This window comes from Motacilla alba, chromosome 2 (assembly GCF_015832195.1).
Source record: "Motacilla alba alba isolate MOTALB_02 chromosome 2, Motacilla_alba_V1.0_pri, whole genome shotgun sequence".
Classification (NCBI taxonomy): Eukaryota; Metazoa; Chordata; class Aves; order Passeriformes; family Motacillidae; genus Motacilla; species Motacilla alba.
In genome coordinates, this window is record NC_052017.1 from 32,267,705 (window position 1) to 32,290,542 (window position 22,838).

The 22,838-nt window shown below is 38.6% G+C and overlaps 1 protein-coding gene across 5 annotated transcripts in view; it reads right to left on the reverse strand.

The window, feature by feature from the left end:
* OSBPL3 (oxysterol binding protein like 3) overlaps positions 1-22,838 on the reverse strand; it is an 85,199-nt gene that overhangs the window by 43,313 nt on the left and 19,048 nt on the right. For all 5 annotated transcript variants that reach the window (XM_038126783.1, XM_038126784.1, XM_038126781.1 and 2 more), the window contains 2 exons: positions 22,702-22,821; positions 1,560-1,802 (listed from right to left, as the gene is read on the reverse strand). In XM_038126783.1, the coding sequence (XP_037982711.1) occupies positions 1,560-1,652 (93 nt within the window). In that variant the 5' untranslated portion in view covers positions 1,653-1,802; positions 22,702-22,821. The remainder of the gene's footprint in view (positions 1-1,559; positions 1,803-22,701; positions 22,822-22,838) is intronic.

The window sequence follows — 22,838 nt, forward strand, 5'->3', positions numbered from 1 at the left end:
GATGCAAATGTTTGAAGGAGGAATAAGAGCACCTGGCAACATCATTTAAACTTTCAGGATACTATTAATGAAAAAGTATCAGTAACAGTGTTACATCCCACTATTCTACCAGGATTTTGAAATAAACACAAAAAAATTCCAAACAAATTAACAAAAGCTCTTGAAGGTTATTGTACATGTGGATCTTTTTTGATTAGGGGATTCTTAACAGCTTCATACAATTTTAGATGGTTGCTGTTGTATTAATAGAACACCCAAATTATTGTCATTTAAACTAATATACAGATGGAAAGGGCAAATAAATGGCATTATTATGGTGCCTTATATTGCCTGTATTACACACCACTGGATTTAGTCATACTCATGTAAATCTTATTATTTAAATAATACATGATAATACTTGATAGAAACGAACTGTTGAACACACAATACCACATCTTTTAAATTACACTTTTCAAAGGTAATCTCATATGGAGGATATAAAAAATAATATTGAAGGAAAAAAGAAAAAAGACATCCTGAGAGCAAGGATTTTATTGTTCAGTATACTAGAAATGCACAGCATTTCTCACAAGTGCAGCACTTTAAAAGTCATAAATTGTTCAGACATTTGTCTGCCTTGCCAACTGTAGGAGCAGGGCCAGAAGTCCTAGAAGAGCAGGTGCTGTTTCAAAGCACAGCTGAGAGCTCCAAAGCTTTTGGGGGATTGGGATGCTCATTCCAATTAAAATTTCTGCCTGAGGCAGCTTTCAAGAGCTCCACTAAGCCAGCACTTGTACCGATAAAAGTTTATGCTGAGCACTTTGCTCATGACTTTGCAGACATGGATTGAGCACAATTTAAGTTTAATTCTCAGTGCAGCTGCAGGTCAGCATTTCTTGCCCACAAACAAAGCTGTCTTCACCAGCCTCACCTGTCAGGTGCACTTGTAGACAGGTCTTTTGAAACGGAGAGGTTTAAAGATTAGCAGAAAACAAAGCAACCTTCACATTTGGCGTGCAGAAGCATCGTGTTACACAAATGCTCATTTTGCTATCTACAGTTCTACAGCAACAACCAGCACAAGTGGGCATTCAAAGAAGACCTGTGTCAGGTTCATGAAAAATGAATTATATTTCACACATCCATGCACACCTTTCCTCAGAAACTTGAAATAAACAGAGCAGTTACACAATATTCTACCACAAAAGTAGTGCCTAACAGAAAAGATTTGGTATTTCAGGATCAAACCACTGAGACCAAGATGCTTCAGCAGCTCTATTTCACTACAAAGACACCATACACACAACAAGAAAGAAATCAAAATTCACTGTAACCATTCCAGTTTTCACATGCCTGCTATTCAGTAATATGTGTTTAATACATTTGACTCAAACGAGAGTGCTGCTACCAACAAAAAAAAAAAAAAAAAAAAGAGAAAAGAGAGAGAGAGGAAAGCAAAGAAGCGGTGAAATAAAACAAGCAAGCAACAGGAAAACAAGGTTTAAGAGATTTGCAGATATCAAGAAAAAAAGTAACAGCCAATCTTAGCAATGCTTTCAGCTTGGTGAAAAAAGTACCTGTCGACTTCCCTGCTTGGAGGAGCAGCTGCTAGTACTTCTTGAAGGGGACAACATCTTCTGGGATGCACCGAAGTTTTTTTCTTCACTCATGGTCCAATACTATCTGTTTCACATCAGCTCACTTAGAACACCATTAAAAGGTAATTTGGAAAATATGTTGGAAGACTCCTCAGAGAAACACTGAACTCATTCTTTACCCAAATGCTGTCCAGTGGCATGATCTGTACCCCATGGAAACTCCTGAAAGGAAAAAGAAAAAAAAAAAGCCAAGTTATCAGATGCTGTCTCTTGCAGCCATATTCTAGCATGAGTCATAATAAAGCCTTTGGTTAACACAAGCTGAGCACATTACTGTATTTTATATGAAATAAATTGAACAATCACTTTAGGATAAATTTGCAAGTCTCAAAAAGGAATGACATAAATTTTGAATCCTAAAAGCATTTTAATTGCTGGTATTTAATTCAGAGGACAAAGTATAGTAGCAAGCATCTTTTTACACATTTAAATTAATTTTTGAAATTAATAAAAACTCACAAAGAAAATAATAAATATCTATATGAAATGGCCCAAAATAGATCCAAAGTGAGAGGCAAACATCCAATAAAATGCCACTGAAAAAATTACGGTGTAATTAAATAAATGTCTCTTTTTCTCTGCTCCTTGATAATTTAAACAACTAAGCATGGCTTCATGTTATAAGGAAAAAAAAACCCAACAAACCCTCTACATGAAAGAGTAATACCTGAAATTAGTGAGCATGAAAACTTAGCTGCCTAGAGCTGTGCATGAGCACCTGGAATCAGAAAGCTCTATCTACTGTCACATCAGTTGTCTCAGCAAGTGACTGGAAGAATAATTAACAGTGTGTTTAATAACAGTGCTCCCTGCAGCACATGCAAATACAAGCCATGCCAGGAACTCCCAGTAACGGAGTTCCAGCGTGGGTAAAAGCTGTCATGGAAACTGAATACTTTAAAAAAAAAACAACCAAAAAACCAAAATACAAACAAACAGAGGGCATTATAAAAGAGTGATGTTTTCCAGAACTTGCGGTGTCTATATAAATTGTGTATCACTTCAAATTTTATTGCCTCAGGCAAAGAATTCACAATTAGGAAGAGGCCAAGAACAACCAGTGATAAAGGTAAGGAAGTTCCCACAGAGAGAAGAGAGATTTCATTGCTGGAACAGGGAGGCACTACTTCACAATTCTCCCACTTGCACTGTCACAACAGTCCTGAGCTGGGATCACTGATTATTGAAGTTTGCCATTCATTTTTTCCTTGAAGAGCCTTAAATTCTATTCTGAGAGAAGCAGTAATTTCAGATCCCTAATAAAACATTTTGAGCATTTAAAGAATTCAGTTTCCTTAAAAAAACCAAACCAATACATCAAAAGCCACAGACAAGGAAAACCAACCAGAACACAAAATTAAAACCAGGTGCTATATTTAGATGAAGACAGCACTCTGCACAGAAAACCTCTCTCCCTGCAGCTGTAGTCTGAAGCATCCATCTTCTGAACAGAAACCTTTTCCAACCTACAGTGCTTTCTGGCAACATAGTTTGCTGTAACATTTCAATCAACATGCCCTCTTTTCACCTGAAACAATTTCTCCTTATGGCATTTACTTTACCTAGTTAGAAATACTCTGTTACCTCCAGAACAAATCTGTTATACAGCCCCAACCTCCACAAGTGAGGTGAGAAATGAACTCTCCTGGGGTTCTTCCAGGAGTGAAGATGAGTCAGCTTGGTAAATATTCCAGGAACCATCAGAGAGCTACAGAGACAGTGAGCACAATGAAGGCTAAAAAACCCCCAGAGCAGCAACATGAGAATCAAGGTCTATGCGATTTGGGCCCAACACATGGACTTGAGACTGAAGTTATGACTGAAATTAGGAGAAGTGCATTTTTGGAGAAGGTATGCTCACTTTCTATATGGAAGATAAATCTGTGTGGCATTTCATTAAGAATAAGTCCTTTTAACAGGTTTAGATTCATTTCCATTTTCTTTTTAAAGCAGGTTAGAAGCATCTCAGGTTTTTACTATGGAGTAAATATAAAGGATAACTTTCTTCCATACTTGCAAGCTCCATTCAGCAAAACAATTTAATGGTAATGTCTGTATTTACAGGAAGAGGTCAAATGCTCTCAACAGGAACAGAAACACTTTTCCTGCAAACTCATTGTTCAGATACCCCCTTGAAACCAAGCAGCAAGTGTTTTGCTTCTGGAACACACTTTGCTCAGATAAATCCCGGTCCTCTTCGCTGATCTTGTTCAGAATGAGTACCTTCAGCTTTCACTGGTGACTATCTGGCATTTTGGCAGCGATTGGCAGAGTTCATGGCAGGAAACAGGCTCTAATTTGCAGCAAAAAGCACTGGAAACTTTTGCAGCAAAAAGCACTGGGTATATCTCCAGGACACACTAAATTTAAAATATACATTGTCCTTTGCTTGTTCGAACACACAGCACAATAGTTGTGATGTCCTACGAGTATCAAGTAACCCAAAAAAACCCCTAGAGGTCTCTTGGACTTCAACACAGAGAGAAGCCATATAATCATAGGAATCTCTCTATCATCATGTTTCTGGTGTGGAGTCTAAATGAACTCAAGGTTTGGCTAGACTAATGTTTTAGGACAGAGCAGAGGGGTACTTCCCTCTGCAAATCTCCTGTAATAACAAGGATTGCACTGCGGGGCAGTCTTGGAACATGGAAGCTGAATCCTTTTTGGTTTAAACGTGCTCTAGGATTGCATCCAGTGCTCAAAGCATTGAGTCCACAACACCAGACTAGAGCTAGTCCTGAAAAATCTTGTGCATAGGCTGATGTTATGTCTTCTTTCTAAGTGATTGACTACAAGGATCCAGTTTTACTGCTCCACTTGCTAACATTGACATCAGAGAGACACAGACTTACACCACTTGAGAAAGTACTTCAGATCTCCTAAGGCAATGTCATTTGTCCTTTTGGAATCAAAAAGAGTGAGATGGGCACATTTCCAAAATTCAAATGAGCTGAAGATGACTCACTACCTAACAAGAGGTGCTTGAACAAGGAGCAGGTGACAGGTGAGGTAAATCTGGCAGAGCACACCTGAAGTATTTTGTCAGTCTGCTTCTAAAGTTGGGCTTTTGAATTTTCCTTTATTTCTTCAAATGAGTTACTGCACAGGCTGACAAAAGGCTTTTCTTACCAGCCCTGAAGAATTCAGGAGTGAAAAATGTGCCCTCTCTCCAAAATACTTTATTCCATTGGTGTTTCCCAGTAATTTAACTTATTACCTTGAGACTTCCAGTTTTGAGCATGAAAAAGTGTATGTGAATAATGATCATGGCCCCAACTCCTCTGTAAAAACTGCTGTGTATTCCAGCAACAATTCTGTGCTCCTTTTTAAAAATTCTCTTCAAGTTTAGAAGAGAGAAAAGAAAACTGTGGCTGCCCTTCAACAATAACTCACTTAATTCTTTTGAGAAGGTGAGAAAACACTGATCCTCCATCCCAACTTGACTGGCTTTTAGCAGCACTGACTGGGCCTCTCTAGGGCAAATGACATTTTGCAATACCTGTGAAAATGAAGGCCACTAGGTATAAGAGCAATTACAACCTTTAAAGCAGACATAAAAAGCTGTGTTATGCTAACGAAGCGAAGACTGCAACTAAAATTGATTTTTAAGGTCATCATAATACAATTGCTTCAGATTCATTAAAATTTGCTCCTTTCCATGCCACAGGATGGCCTCAGAACTGTATTTGTTCTCACATTTCTCTGGAGCACACAGGGCCACTTACTTTGGTCTACTCCAAAAAGACAACTCAAAGGTGTGAGGCTGAGGCAAATCCAAATAAATTTAGGACAGTAATTTTCACAAGTGCTAAGTATTGCCCTAATTCTTTTCTATAAAGCCAACAGCTGCAAAAGTAGGCCAAGAGTACCTCTGCAGATGACCTCACCAGGTGCATTTTGAAGAATTAAGAATACATGAGTATCAAATATTAGTTAGAGCTACTAATAAGACGGTAAACAGTACTTATCTCTACTTATGATCTGCAACTCACAGCCTTATCATTCTACATCAATTAAAGATAATGTAAACATATGATAATATGCAAAATAGGAATACAATTATTTTTTTGAAAAAAGGACCATCCCAGGTTGTCTTCAAACCTTTAAAATTGCACAGGTTCAAAGCAGCCTTGCAGTATCATTTCATCTCTCACAACTCTGAAAACAATAAGCTTACAGCAAAATCAAAGATTTTTCACATCTCACAAAAGAAGAGAAGGGAAATTCAGAAAAAAATATGTATTACAGCAGTAAAAAATCCCCAACATTATGCAATTATTTTTGCCATGATTCTGGAGGAAAAGTAAAGACTTAACAGCTGCTTCAAAGCTGATTCAGCAGTGAAGGAACACTAGAGACACTGAGAAGCAAAACTGGAAGTGTACATTTCATTCTGTAGTCAATTAAGGTTTTTTGGATAGAAGAATAGTAACAACATAAAGCCTGATGAGAGTCAGGTGGATACAGCAAACATGGAACTGAACAATCCAAATCAGAGTTGCAAGCAATGTTGAGTGACTTTCACAGAATTAACAAAGACTTTGTGCTGAAACCTTTTCTCTGCAGCTATTACTAAATTACATTCGTTCACATCTGACTGGATAAACAAAGCAATAATCTTTTCCTAGTATTGCTTTCATGTCTCTCTCTGTTATAGTTCAATTTGCCAGCTTTAATCTATCCCAGTGTCTTATCTGGCTCAAAATAGGAAAGAATTATTTATAGGCTACAGATACACCATGTACAACTATGGGAGATGTCTTTCCAAGGCAGGTATTTGCTGTTCCTCAATTACTCTAAGATTCAAACTACTGAAGGTCAAAGCATATGAATCCTGTTCTGTTACTAGCTATTCTCTTTACTGCAGAGCCAAACACAAAGCAGTTTAAAACAACTCTCACTGATAGGTTATTAAAAACCTATCTTTGAAAGCAAAGGTTCAAACAGCTTAGGGAGACTAACAATAACAGGGAGCATTTCAGAACTGCCTTCCCTCAGATAAGTGCTCACCCAAATCACAACTTCTTTTGAGCAGATGTTTTCATCAGCTATGAAAAAATGCTACTTGGAAGCAGTCTTTGATGCAAAGAAACGTTCCATCTAACCTGTCTCCTTAAGGAGGCTTTTGTAGCAATTCAATCATGCTGTGTCGCTGACCTAAAAGAGGAAAGTTTAGTTCAAAGAAAACTCTCCTAATTGTCTAATCAAGAGAGACAGACAGAGAGGGAAAGGGGAAAAAGCTAGACAAACAACAACCATACAGCATTTAACAAGAGATTGAACAAGAGATTGCTTATCATGTAAAATGTTCATCAATTGATGAAAGAAAATCCAGTATATTCCAGTGCAAAGAAAGCAAAGTAACTCCAAAACCACAGAAACAGAAAAAAACCACAAAACAAAACCCAAGAAACAATCCAGTAGAATACATCCAAAGAAAGACATCAAAGAGCATGCTTCGATGTCAAGTCCAATTAGACTTTCAGGAAGCAAAGCAAGTATTTGCTGTTTCACTAATAATTCAATCCTTACATTACAGATATCCAAGATAGTTCAATCCTTACATTATAAAAATCTTATTTAAATTTAGAAACAGGTCATTCAGCATCCTGAAATATGAGTACATATAAAAATACCACCTTTTCCTCACATCCGCCACAGAAACTGACTATAATAGGCACATGACATGATTCATTTTAAATGCATACTCTTGACACTGTTTCCATCCCCCCAGGAGATCTATGATAGATTTCACTTGTACCAAAAACCCAAACTTACTGAGTATATAAACTAGATAGACTTGTTTAAAGTCTTGATGACAAGTGATACAGAAAATACATGTGGTAATAGCAGTATTTTTACAGTAATTAGTCAGCTGTCTTACTACCTTTTCCACCCAACTTTCAATCACAGTTGAGAATCATAACTAACAGGTCTAACCTAGCCCACAGTCAGGTCCTAAATGATTAATATTCTTCTTCTCTCCCTGCCCCTTTCAGAAGGAATCTTGCCTAGGGCTTGCCTGGCAGCTCAGGGCTCACCAGCGTGACTGAGGGAGCCGCACGCACCCCTTCCAGCTCTTGGCATGGCTCAGACACTTCACCAATCAGCCAAAAGCTGGGGAACCACCAGAAAAAATTTGTGACCCACTAAAGGAAGGGTCCACAGTCTCCCTGACAAGAGGGTGGAGCACCCTAGGCTGGGAGCAGGTGCACTGCACACAGCAGGACTAAGAGTCCTCCCTCTGCTCAACCAACAAACCAGGAGCAGGTCTGTTTGCACTGAACTGCTGCTCAGCTACAGAAACCTTCCAAAAGATGATCAGGCAATAGAAGAGAGAGAGAGAGAAGCTTATTATCATCTTCAGTAAGGAAAAGAACAGGCACATGGTATCACTTTACAGCCTGTACTAAGAACCTTGGAAAGGCCCATCTCTTAGTGATAACATCCCTTGAGTGGGAAACATTTGGCAGGAGCTTGGTTGTCTTTCATTTTTCTGCTCTTACTACTTAAAGCTTTGCTTTGTTCACTGAAACAAAGATATTTCACTGTGCCCTGAGGCTTATTTCTTTTCAAAACTGCAGTCATTATTGCTAAAGTGTTACTGAAATACACAGTGTTTGTTGTCCTGGATTCAGTTTTGATAGGCACAATGTTAGCTCTGGAAATATCTGTCAGTCTGCCAGCATGTAGTAGATCAAGATCTTAAGACAGAACTGTCTGCACATCAAGCAAAAGACACCACTTTTCTGTCAAATCATTGAAGGCATCAGTGTAGCTTTGAATCAGACTAGCTCTTTGTGACCTGATGAACTGCATAATGCAGTGAGATGCATAAATCCATCAAGGCCAACATAAACCAATATATTTTATTAAACCAGCTGATATTAATTGGTTTAACTATGGAGAAAGAAACACAAACCCAGACACCTCCGGTTTCAAGTAGAACAGCAAATAGAAATACTGGAAGAGTTTTGGTGGCCCAGGCATGATCCTCACCAAAGTCTGAAGGAAAATATCATGAGGGTGCTATGATCAGCAAACACAATACATATCCTTTATCTCATGCAGGAGAGCTAGACACGTTCATTAAATAGTGGCAGGATCCAACAAACCTGCTTTGTCCTCTTTGATGTGCTTTTTTACCTTTCACACTTTGGCATCATCTACTTTCTAAACAAAAAAACCAAACCAAACCATGAAAAACATCAAACAAAAAACCACCAAATGAACCAAACAAAAATTTTGATCCCCCACAGAGAAACCTGTTTTTCTATTATACATGGGAATTGTCATTTGTCCTGTATATCACTAATTGCTAAAAGAAAAAAGGTACAAAGGAACCAGCACTTCCCTTTGCGAATGTTCTGTATTTTTCCTTTGTAAGCAGGCCTATTACCTCAAAATTTAAATCTTATTAACTTTAATAACTGTGGTAACAAGATTCAGTTCTTCCTAGGATGCATAGAAATTTGTTGACACATTTTATAAAGTGCAATGATAACAAGCTCTAAAAATCTCGTATTTCTTCTTGATCAACTTAACGTATCTTTAGAAGCTTCTGTCTCTAAGTCCACTCCAGGACACCTTTTGCAGTGTACTTCACAACATCAGCATTTATATATGTAGCACTACTGCTTTCTTTTAAATATTATGTAGATTTTTTTTTTTTTTACAGAAGGTCTTTCATATTAAGACAGCTTGAAACCACAAAAGAGGTGTGTGGTGCTCTGATCAAGGGCAGGTAGTTGTTAGCAGATCAGTGTTAACTCTTTCTAACACTACCTTGGGTGAGAGGCCACTGATTTCTTAATACCGTGTTTCTAAACACACAATGTGCAAACAAACATCAACACTTCAGAAATGCATTGTAGGAAATAAAATCATATAAAGTATCCTGAGAACAATTAGTACTACAAGTGCTAAGAATTTTATTATTAATGCCAAAAGGTAGGAGTCTGCTGATTCCAAGCTTTCAATTAAAAAAATAAAAGGCATGAAGGAAAAAAGTATACAGAGAACCACAGAATCATCAAATGGCTTAGGCTCAAAGAGACCTTAAAGATCACCCAGTCCCACCCCCCCTGCCATGGGCAGGGACATTTTCCACTAGACCAGGTTCCTCAGAGCTTCAGCCTGCCACTGAACACTGCCAGGGTAGGAACAAGCGCAGTTTCTCAGGGCAACCTGTGCCGGTGCCTCACCACCCTCACAGAATTTCTTCTGAATATCTAATCTACATCTTTCACAGAAATGTGTTCATTTTAAATACAAATTATAACTGTTAAGGCTTTAGCAGGAACTCCTTCAGGACAGGCAGGAGGATGCCTGCAGCTGTCCTTTTGCCTGGAAACACACGTCACCCACGTACATGTATGCAGGCAACAGGAACTATGAGTCACAGATGCCAGAACCACACTCTTGGAGGATTCTGCACCCCATCTGGTCTTAAATCCATTCATATTTATGCTTGTAATGAACACCTTGACAATGGGAACCAGGAAAGTGGTTCCATGGATCAAGTTTTCTGCAACATTATCTTCGTGGCATAAGGAAAAGATGAACTGAAAGAGACCGAGAAGCAGAGAGATGCAAGATGTGGGAATCCAGATTATAAATCTGAATGACTGCATGCAATGTTTTGCCTCATTAATAAGAAATGGGAAAGTGTCAATCACAACAGCTGGGTCAGACAAAAAAAGATGCAGGCCAGAAGTGAGGGTCTCTGACTGGTTAACAGGGCAGCTCTTAAACAGGAAAGAACCACAAAAGGGATCCTCTCCCCACCTCAAATGATACAATCCCACCACCATGTCCTCAAGTTCCGAAATGCTGGAGGGGAAGACAAATCCAACTAGGGTTACCACAAAGGCTCAACTTGGACTGAGCTGAAAGGAACTTCTGCCCTCTAAAAGGGGAAGAAACCAAACATGAAGCCGCAGAAGTTGCAAACCTATGTTTGGGAAGATCAGAACGTCCATCTCAGAGTGAGTGACTTAATGTCAGATCTTGCCCTGCCTCTGCCTAGCTACAAGGGTACAAAATCAAAAAGCAAGTTCAGAGATTAGCCAAAAAAAAGAAAACTGTGAATATAATGTAACTATTACAGACAGTCCAGAACAAGGAAGACCCAAAGAGTTTTAATGCAGTAAGTTTGTTTATACAAGCCCACTACAATATGACATCCCAATGTAAAAATATGGCCTGCCTCCAGCAATAGAGCTCAGAGTTAATACAAAGCTGCTGAGAACTTTTGTGGGTCTCAGTAGCAGCTCAGAGTGCCTCCATTGATAGGTTAGAGCTCAAAATCATATTAACTTTCAAATCTGCCCAAGTAATTAAAGAAATTCTTGCTCCCAAGCAATTTTTTACTGTCCTTTCCAGGAGATCAGTAGTTTCCCTGACAAAAAATAAATAAAAAAATACAAAAATAAAAAATCACAGGACCCCTCCCTGATCCACTTCAGTAGAGTAAGATTTTTGTCACAGTAAGTAGTTCACACACTTTGCTTTGGCATGGTCATCACCAGCTGGTGGCCAAGAAAGTGGAAGCAGTGTTATTTGTTATTTTCAATTGATCCAGACAGTTCTGTCCCCAATTTTACATTTAGATTCAGGTTAGTGCAAGCTAGCAGCTATCTATTTGAATTTAATTAAATAGAAATGAAATACCCCGTGATTAAAAAAAAAGCTTTAGTTACGCTCTCATTCTCAAGTATTTTTAGAGGCTTAAAAGATGGAAGGTTTTAATTAGGATGCCTCAGCAATATGAGAGAATGAATAATTTACACAAATTTATTTGAGCTCAGTGAAAGAGTGGTACAACTAAACTATCCACATTTTTTATTTCTAAGTAGTATATAATTTTTTAGTTCAGCTCCAGTCACTGCCAGCAGGCCTTAGAGATAGCAGACAACAACATGAAAAATTTTGTGATGTGTACAGTCCAACATTTTGGTTGCTTCATAGCATTCTTGAGGTTGGTTATACTTGAACAGCAACTAACAAGCTGGATTTTAATTATAAACTATAAAACCAGCAATAAACAGAAGTTTTCACAAGTGATGTAGATTCCCCTTAAACAGCTAAATATTAAAAGAGTTCCACCAGTCTTTGCCTTCTCTCTCTCTAGTCTCCTTCCAATCCTTCATCAGTTTTAGTTTTTAAACTGCTGACATATGGCACTGGCTTTGCTAGACCATCAGGACTTGCAACGGAAAAACAAAGCTGTGGTTAATTATGGATAGAGCAAAAAGTGAGTTCTGACAATACTTAACAAGTCTTATTTCATATAACTCTCTGGATGAATTGATGAAAAGGAAAGTAGAACAAAGCAATTTCTTAGAGGAAGGCACAGAAAGGTTCAGGGTTTTTTAATAAAAATGTCTAAAATGACTAAAACATCAACATATGAAGTTGCAGGAAACATAATACTGCAAGCTATTTTCCTGACAGATGGCACTCACGCCTACTTCACCCATGCTGACCTACATTTTTTCCCTAACTTTTACTAATATTAATCTTTCATTGAATGCATTTTTTTTACAATTTTGCCACCAAGCAATACTTTTAGCATTAAAGGTTTGAGATACTTATTCAAGAACATATTTCTAACAATATAAAATATAGAATACATAAAGCATGAAAATATCTTTACAAAGCTCAGAACATAAATTAAAACTCTATGCACAGAGTTTTCATCCAGCCTTGACTGGAAAACATGACATTTGCAGACATTAAAGCATTGTCTTAACTCACACTGTCTTGTGGAAAAAAATACACCTGTGCAATACAGGCAGTTAAACCAGACCCATTGAACTGATTTTCATTCTTTTGTTCTACACGTCTAATTGTGAAAAGGTAGAAAAACTAAATGTATGTAGAAAAGGAGGAGCTGGAGGAGAAATGTGAAAAAAAATTTACAGTGAATGGAAATTTAAGTAAAAAACCCCCTAAGACTTCCTTACAAAAAGGCACCCAATTATTTCTCCTAACATGTTACACTGTTTTTGAGATTACATCATAAAATATGTCCAAAACCACAAAAATCTTTAGGGTTGTTACACCAAAATAACAAGGATTTACATGCAACATCCCATTAAAAATAAATCTGGGAATTGCCAACGGCAGCTGCAAGTATGGCATTTGGAGAAGTTACATTATCAGTATTTGAAGTCTGACAGTCTTCTCTTTTGTACCCAAAAAATAAGAAAATCAATGCACTGGCTGTTCTAGCTGCAAACAAACAAGGTGGCCACGGGGGCTGCCAGTGCCCCAGCTCCTATTTCAGACTCTTCTCTGACCTGTTGACTCACCTGACCGCTCACCAGCCTCATGATATCCCTCACTATAATCACCTTCCAGAGGAGGACACTCACACTAACAGTGAGAATAATAAAAGAGTGTTGCTGAAACTCTTCCCATATGGTTCCCAGGGTGAGAGAGCAAAAAATTGTTCATTAGAGTGATTTTACAATACCAGTTAGGCAGATCACAGTGAAGATGATCACTGCTTCAAGTCACTAATAAACTATAAAACACCGTGACAAAACAAGCAGGATCTCCTGCCACCCTCCAGCATCACAAAAGATGATTTTGGGAATAGATTGCTTACTATGTTGAATGGGCATCACACTTCTAAAAGGTGAAAGAAAATACAGTGCAACACAAAGCATTTCTTGGGGACCTGATGTTGTATTCCAGCTTGTCATTGAACTAAAATACTACTAGAGCCACGCAGCAGTTCATTTTTGAAGTGCATCCATAAAAAGGTAAATAACTTATATTTGTGTCAAGTACAAAAAAGTTACTGAATTACTCAGAGAAGAATACTCGGATGCCTCTCCTTATGTTTTCCTCCTTTTAGCACATTAGGGTTTTGGAAAAGGATTTTGAAAATGGGACAAATGATAGCCACATGCCAGGTTCTGATCAGCATTCAGTGAAAGCTGATTGCATCTTTGTGCTTCCTAAAACAGCCACCCTAAGGTGAAGTTCATTTAGACCCAAACCTGCAGTAAAAGCTTTCACACCTCACATTTTTCTATCACATAAATGATAGCATTCCCAGAAATACAAATTTTGACCTATTACCAACTGCCAATCTAGTCAAAATTTCAGTATTATTCCCAAAATTAGCTTCTACTCCCCATGGCATTCAGCAACTAATTTTGGAAAGTCTGTTATTTGTTCTTACAAATTGTCCATACAAATCCAGCATACAGTGCTTTAAAATCATTAAAGTTTCCAATAAATGCTGCTGCTTTTTGCACAGGAATCTGACTTTATATTAATTTTGCCTGGGGACTGATTGCTCAGAGTTCACATGTCCTTTTACCATCTAACAGCTCAATTTCTCTCTGTCTTCCTCCCTGCCCCATTACCCATGCCAGGGATAGTTTTCTGGAGCTAGGTGAGGACATGGAAAAAGCATTAGGCATTTGGAAGTTAAAACCAGCAGCTTAACCACCTTACACAGTAAATCTAAGGAGCTTAAACTCACCAACAAGTGCAGGAATTGTCAAGTTGGATGTTATGCATTAAGCATGAGAAAGTAAATACACGTGACAAATGTGTTACTTCCCCTGTGAACATAACGATTCTCAGTTAACATATCGAAATTAAGTCACACATTAGTTATGTCTGAAGAGAGCAGTGTGACAATTAACATTTTGTACATAAACAACCACTGTTTTTTCGATTCAGAACCACTTTCAGGGATGCTGCAGGCCTGATTTTTCTTCAGCTGAGCAAGCAGAGAGACATTATTTCAACAACATTAATGAACCTTCATGTGCCCATGGACAGAAACAGGGTATTTCACAGGTAGCAAATTAAATAAATCAGGTGAAAGCAAACAGTCCAAACTGAGTTGCCATAATTTATCCAAAACCACTAAACAGTCTTCCATTTGATCTTCCTTTTAACATACTGAACCAGAACTTCTTTGCAACTGCTAACTTAAATAAGTAAGTAGCAACAATGCTATCTTTCACAATCATTTCAAAATGCTCTGAAATTCAAACACATGCAGTCATATGGATGCTTTTGTGATAGAAATAAGATATTCTTTATAAAGGAAAATACATCTTCCTTACCCTGCACTTTCATCATGTTAACCCTTGTTCACTGCTGTCTAATGAGAGGAATTTTACTAATTGTCATTTGTGGCAGTAGCAGCTTGATGCCACAAGGCCAAAAGGCAATTAAAGGTCACTGCCTATTAGATTACACCAGACTGATGGCAGCACATTTGGAAGCAGAGGCAGAAGCCCCTGAGCTCTGACTCACTGCAGAGACAGATCTGGACATTTCACTGAGCACCTGCATGGCTGGGCCTTCTGAGCTGGCCCCCGTACTCAGATCCATCAGCCTGCCATCTGCCTCAGGCAGGCACTCAGGGGGACTGCAGCCTTCCTCTCTACCAAATACACCTTCACCAGCTCTGTTCCATCCATCAGGCGCAGAACTTCTGCTGTACTTTCCATGGCAAACCCCTTAATTCTTGGTGATCATAAAACTGTTTCATTTCCAATACCTATGCAAAGTATAGGCATATTAATAATCATGTTTTCTATATACGCATCTGAAATGATACTAGCCCCTTGTTCAAGTGTTAATGATCCCTTTTTAATCAAGTCTTAAGATGCACATTTATTTTCTCTAGGACAGTGCCTTTGTTTTAAATGCATACATCATATCGAGTGCATTACAGTCAGATTTCTGGGCTATAAGTGAAATGAAATGTGATGCATGGTTATGTAAGTGAAAACAACCATGAATTTATCTTCCCACAAGTGACGACTGAATCACAGAATACTCTGAGTTGGAAGGGACCCACAAGGATCATTGAGTCCAAGTCTGCAGTGAATAGCCTGTGCAGCACAGCTGGAGCATCCCACACAGAGCCAGCCATCCAGGAAAAAGATGGGATTAGTGGTTCCTTATTTCTTACAAGATACTGTTGAAAGGGCCTCCAGCTCAAAGCCACGACCCCATTTCAGGAGTGTTCCACAAGTTCTGTGACCCCACAGGGGACACATGTTGGAGCAGTTGAGGATGAACTACAGCACGTGGAAAGGAGGAATTCCTGGAGGAGTGTCTCCCACCAGAGGGACCCCACACTGGAGCAGGGCAGGAGAGTGAAGAATCCTTCCCCTGAGGAGAAAAGAGTAGCAGAGACAATGTGTGATGATGTGACTCCAGCCCTCATTCCCCACTCCCTGTTCACTGGGAGGAAGGAAGTAGATTTGGAGGTTGAGCCCAGAAAGAAGGGAGGAGTGAAGGGAAGGTGTTTTAAGATTTGGGTTTATTTCTCATGATCCCATATTTGACAGGCATTAAATTATGTTAATTTCCCTCAGCCAAGACTGTTTTGCCCATGACAGCAATTGCTGAGTGATCTCTCTGTGTCCTTATCTTGACCCATGAACCTTCCACTATATTTTCTCTGTCCCATCCAGCTGAGTGGAATGACAGGGTGGATTAGGTGGCACCTGGTGTCAACCTACCACACAGCCACTGTGGCAGTCCCTGCACCCTGGTTACCTGCACTTTACCAAGGATTTTGCAAAGACAGGATAGATTGAGATTTCACAACTTGCAGGGGAAGCTAGTTGCAGCAGGAGATGCTGAATCACGCTTTTAACAGCTGTTACTTAGCTAGCACCACCTCTTAATTAGTGGCTTCTTTTAGATTTCCTCAATAGCTATATGGTACGAAAAAAACCCACAAAACAACAAAAAGAGGAAAAAAAGGCAACCCAGCAAACAAAAACCAGACAATTCTAGCCCAAAACATAAACCACATGTAAAAATGTTAAAGGCGAAGTACACACTACAATTTGTGTAAGATAGAACAAACAGCCAACTACAGGCATAGAAAGTATTTATTTTACACTACCCTCAGGACAAATAAAAATCCATTGAACTTTTAAGTTCTAGATTTTGCAGCCTGTCTCACTCCATAGAGTGGAAAATCCAGTTTCCTTCAGAGTCCCAAAGCTTGAACTAAACAATGAATGCTTTTCATATTTCTCCTGAAACAAAGGTTTTCCCTCAAAAGCTGCTGGCCAGAAGCTGAATGGTATTAAGGGTAAAACTACAAACCAGTTTTCTTAGGGTGCATTTTACTTTGCCAACCACCTGTTACTATGATCTTGTCCAGGGGTGGCAAAAACAAAAGCAGGCAGGAGGTGGCACGTGACTCATCACAATGTGTTAAAAACATTAACAGTTGAAATCTTTAGAAGCAAAGAGTTGTTGCCCAATAAAAATTGGCATTAAAAAAAATTACACACAAAGGGACAGGGCCATTCTGCAGTCCTCCTTGTCATCACCAACACCAAATTCTATTGATGCCCCTCAACCAAACATACTGCTTTTTCACTGTCACCACAGTGAGTACTGCTGCCTGTGGACCATTAAAGCAGCTGAGAGTTTCTGCCTTTTAGCTAATGTAAGTGCCCCCATGAATTAAATTTTTTCCTTTTTAGAGCAGTTGACAGCTTGTTAGAAGTTCCAAACAAATGTCATGCTTCAGAAAGACCAGTGTCAACATTTTGATTAATCCTTTACTATTAGACTTCTAAAGTAGAATAATAACTTGAGTTTCTTTGATTTCTCTGAAAGCATAATTCCTGCTGTTTAATATAATGTACAGCTTGAAGTACATTCAAGCACACCTGTGGACAGTCAGCAAATTGTTCAGGTATTTAAGCACTGGAAGTAAAAAAGTCCAGGGGACAAACACATCATGGGCAGAACTTAAGGGGAAAAAAATAAAGATAACTTTTGCTACATTTGAAGGTAAAGCATCATATGAAATCTAGTCTTAGATCAAAAACTTTTCCTTTTCTTTAATAACTTGCCATCCTCCAAAAATACAGCAGCAGAGTCCAGGTCTCCTCCAGATCTGAAGACTGAGAAGTCACCTGGACTTCTCTGAAAGGAAAAGCAGGGAAAGTCACAGTAAAACATGCTGCTGCACTGAAGGCTTCTTGAAGCTTTTTCATAATTTTATTTTATCACCATCATTTTATCATCAATTTATTTTCATCCTCACTCTGATGCTCATTATTGTTTCTCCAAGTTACCAGACAGCATGTTTTACTTCCTGTCAGGTAACACCTTTCCTGGTTTTCTCTCAGAATGTTAATGTTCTTGAAACATAAGTTGATGTGAGAATGTACTTCTATTCTGAAAAGTTCTTGCTATGCTTTGATCACTAAAAAGCACATGTCTCCACAACAGACGTTTTGTGAGATGCATGAAGTTGAGTAAGTTAAAGAAACTCATTAAACAAATACTGCAAATTTTACACTTTCATCTCTGTTTATTCATCACTATTGATAATTATACTTCATCAGGTTTGACCATTTTTTCTCCCTCATATGTGGTTTGGTAGGAAGTACAACAGAAATCTACAACATTACATTCTTGGGCAAGCACACGAGGATAAAATAAGATTAAAACACATTAATTTAAGAGAAGCCCACTAATTGAAACTGAAGAAGCCACTCAGCTTTATACATGTAGCTCAGAAAAATTATACTGTTAACATTTTACTCAGTCTTTAATCTTTATTTCTTCTTGAGAAGTAACTACTCCAATAATCATAACATTTTTCTTCTTAGTAGGAAGCTTTTTCCAGCCTAAAGAAACAATTTCACTTGCATTTTGTCTTCAAGTACCTGGTGCTATGAGAACATGCCTTATGAATCAAAACAAGAATATGACCTTTTCATGAGTATAAGGCATGTAAACTAGGAATCAGAGAATAAGCACCAGTGACTAGAGGCCAAAGCCATCCCTCTCATTCACTATTACACTTGGCAGCATTGGGGATTAAGTCTCACATCCCCATTACCATGCTACAGGAGCCCACCAACAACTGCAACCTTCTCTTCCACCCTCCTGCATTTCTCTTGCACACAAAACCTTTGCTGTGGCACAACTGGAAAAGAGGGGCCCTGAAGCTATACAGCTGTTGGTCATAATTTATTTCTAAGGCCACCTTTGAAACATGACAAATCTTGCCTTCTGATGTATCTGTGGCTTTACTTCTATCCTTCAGCTGATGGACAAATAAATTATCAGTCTACATAAGCAAAGACAGGAAAAATTTGCCCCGTTTTCTTTCAATAAGATAAGGCTGGCAGAAGTTCATGTTCAAGCATATACTAAAAGACAGAGATGGTCTCTTAGAGCTACTCTTAAAAGAAGATGCAAGTTCTTTTGGCTTTTCCAAGCAAAAAATTATGTACATCAGAGGATTGAGTTCGTGAAAAGTGCATGCTTCTGCTCAGTGAGGGTGTGATGAAAACATTTTCACTGGTGTAGGAATATGGACTATCTGTATCACTTTCTGTAAGCAAAATGCAGACTCTCACTTCATAAATCCTCACTGTAATGTCAGTAAGAAGGCAACTTGTTCCTATTGCTAAAATGGGAGGGGTGACCCAGCTGATTGTCTCTGGAGCAACCAGACACACAGTAGTTGGTACTTTTCTCTGCATTTAAGCTTAAGGAATCTAAAGTTTCCATAACAGGAGACAAGACTCACGATCTCCCAAGTTACTTTTGGCTATGCCAATTAGCTATTTCAAGCACTTAAAGTTCATAGCCTCTGCCAAAGTAGGAAGCAGTAACTATTAAAAAGACCTGACTTTTCATGTGTGTGGCATACTCTGCCCTTAATCCAGGGAGAATGGTCTGTCACCTTGGTTGAGGAGTTCACTACCTCGTCACACGACCTCAAGCCAAACATCAGCTTGACACATTTGGCACAAGCAACAATTTGCCCTAAAAGATGCATATAAATGATAAATAATATCATGGTGTATTAATGAAACTGTGTCTGTATATTTCATCCACCTTTTAGCAATTTCACTTATTTTCTAGTGAAACAAGTCCTAAAAATGACTTTATTCTGAGATCATATGAAACAGCAGTCTGCTTGTTTCAAACAGTTCCTCTGTCTAAGCAGTTGTTTTCTGGTTTAGATCAAAATATCTATGGCTAAAACTAAAAGATATAAATTATGCTTCCATGAGGTAGGTAACCTGCTTATCCACCCCCCCAACCACAGATGCCATCCATGATACTCAGATGTAACAGTTTGTTTTGGTCTTAAAAAATAACAAAACTAATTTGTTCCAATAGCAACTAATAAGACAAGAAGTTAACAAACAGCTTTTTTCTTCACTTCTTCACTTTTTTCTTTTTTTTTCAGGAGTTTTCCCGAGGTTTCCCTCTGCTACTATTCACTGGACAAGTTAGTACAAATATTCACAGCTAATTCCAAAAGAAATATATCTGACAGAAGTGGCTTAAATTTATAGTCCTGAGCTTGTACACAAAAACTAGGGTTGGTACATTCCTTATTTTTGCGTTTACAAGCATATGCATGCTAAGATTTGGCCCCTTTTTCCTTCAGAGGAAGTACTAAATGACATATAATGACATATTTTAACACAGAATTTTGTTCTATATGAAGAATTTTTCATATAACACTATTAGTAAAGAGCAGCAGACAGCACTGAGCTGCTGATATTCAGCTTAAAAAGTAAAATTAAATACCTTTCACAAGTGAGATAAAACCAAATAGTCAATGTACATAATATTTGTACCAAAAAACCCAGCTTGGAATTTTAGGTTGGCAAAACTAACAGAAAATACCAACAAAGACCAGAATACACAAGGTTTCCATGAAGTTTCTTTTACAAAAAATTATGTGGACTGAGGATCACTTCTTTCACTATATTTTCCTATATTCAGGAGAGCAGGAAAGAATTCCTCTAAGGGCTCGGTGGCATATGGAAATTGCTCCTGTAACAGCCATAGATTCAATTTTCAAGCTTGTAAAAATTAATTTAAGATAGCCACTTAAAGGTGAATTCACTTTGAGCACCAGCTACTGTTTCTTTCCTTTTTCAACAGATACAGAGCTATTCAGTGAAATTATGCCATGTGTTAATGGGAGATTTAATGTATCTCACAAATAGGGTGTTACAAAGTATTAATGCATTCTGAGAGCATACACCAACAGGATTGCACTGCATCAGCATGGAACTGGAAGCACCACTGTTAAAAGTAAATCCTAATTCTCATTTCAGTCTTCTGCTGCCCCTGTTAGAGGAGCAATGAAAAATTCCCTCTTGGTAACCGTTCAAACGCTGTCAGTTTTGTGTCCCTGTAAATCTACCACCCTTGCTATCAAAGCTGCCTTTCCATGGTGAACACTAGAAAGATTAGGACAAGCAGATAAGGTCTTGACCAGCGTTTTTCACAGGTTTCCTGCATGACTCCATGTGAAGTCACAAACCTATCTGTTTCACAGGAACCCCCTCAGTAAATAAAATTACCACATGTTGCACACTGGGGTGGGGCAGGTCTGTGTTCATTCCTGCCTCGTACAGAAATGTTTTGAAAGCCATTAGGCAATAAAAAAACTTTGGTTTGCCACTTAAACATAAAACTTCCCAGCTTTATCAGTGAGCTGTTTTGTAACAGTGTTGATAAACTCCTCTATCTTCACAGGTAAAAGGATCCTACAGCAACTGGGCACCTCCCATTGGAGCAGTATGGCAGTACCTACCAACAGAAATAACCAAGTGAAAGTATTTTCCACTCCTTGCTCTTCTCCACTCACACCTTTACAGCTTCTAATTTAGAGAAGCTGGAAACATATGTGGTTTTTAACGTGCTTTACAGCAGTCACATCTAGCAAAGATTCAGTCTTTGTGCCTGCTCCATACCTCAGTTCTCATGACTCATCTCCAGCTTCCCAGGGGAAAGCAAGTTCCTACTGGGCATCACAGAGCTGGTGATACCTTCTAGATGCTCACAAGAGAAACAGAGATTCAGTCTGAAAATTCACCAAGTTTAAACAGTGATTAAACCTACACAAACACAGGTGCAAATACAGGAAGAAATTAGTGCAAAGAGCAGTGCTCTATTCTGGTTTACAAGTATGAGATGCACGTTAAGTCTATCAAGACTGACTTAAAAAACATCAATTTATACACAGGACTATAAGAATTGCAAAGTTCAGAACACCTAGCCTTCCAAAACTGCAATCAAATATGTAGATTACATGCACATAAGGCCTAAAACATCCTAACCAGCTTATGTGCTCTAAAATACTAATCTAGTCCCTACAGGTTTAAAACGACAAGAATAGATATGTTTATAAACACATGCACAAATACAAATGTTAAAAGTTGAAATGCAGCAAAAGCAGCTAGCCAGAAAGTTCAAATACATTATCAACATTGCTACACCAAAAGAGAAATTGTTAAGTATTCAGAATGCATTGTGACTACATTTACATACTATTAGAGAAGATAAAATGCCACAAGTGCCATGACTGGAATTATGACTCAGGACAGAATTTTCTCCCAATGCTAAATCTCACAATTAGTTAAGACTCAGGAAAAAAAACCCACCAGCAGGACAAAAAGTTTTTCAATGTCACCGATAGCATAATCTCAACCTTGCCCAAGTCCTCTATTTATCTGCAGTCTAGAGAGAACACAAATGACTAGAGAACACAAATGTCTAGAATGAGACACAAACCACACAGTCCAACGGTGCAATGGGTGAGAGTCCCCCTTCCTGACTCGGTGGAAACCCCAAAGCCTTTGACTGAAGGGAAACCAAACACAGTACAACCCAACAAATGCTATTTTTTCCCCATTTCCCTCAAAAGTAACACAGCTTTGAGGTATTTCTGAACCCATGTCTAAGCAGAATAAAAGGTTACATTGGCACAACTTCAGGTTTACCTATTCTATTTCTTTGTTACTTTCTTCTATTCTTCTAGACATCTAATTAGGCACCACTTATCCCAAAAGGGGACAGAACTGCTGCCCCTTCTCAGCTGTACTGCAGACCTCTCCCACCCTCCATTGACTGAGTGATTCTTCATACCAGGAAGCTTCTTACACAGCTTTTTTGATCATGCTCTCTCTAGGCTAAAACAGGCTCCACACCAATTTAACCTCTGCTTTCCCAGAAGGAGGGCAGCACAGCTGAGAGAGAAGAATGGCTGACTTACAGTGAGTGGGTAGGATCACTGCCACCAGGAAGAATCCAAATCTCTTCTGTTGCAGAAGTGAAAGGATGAGCTATTCCATTAGGCCAGATGTGGCAAGCTCACATGAGTCTTGTGTTGGATCTGAAAAACAAACCAAA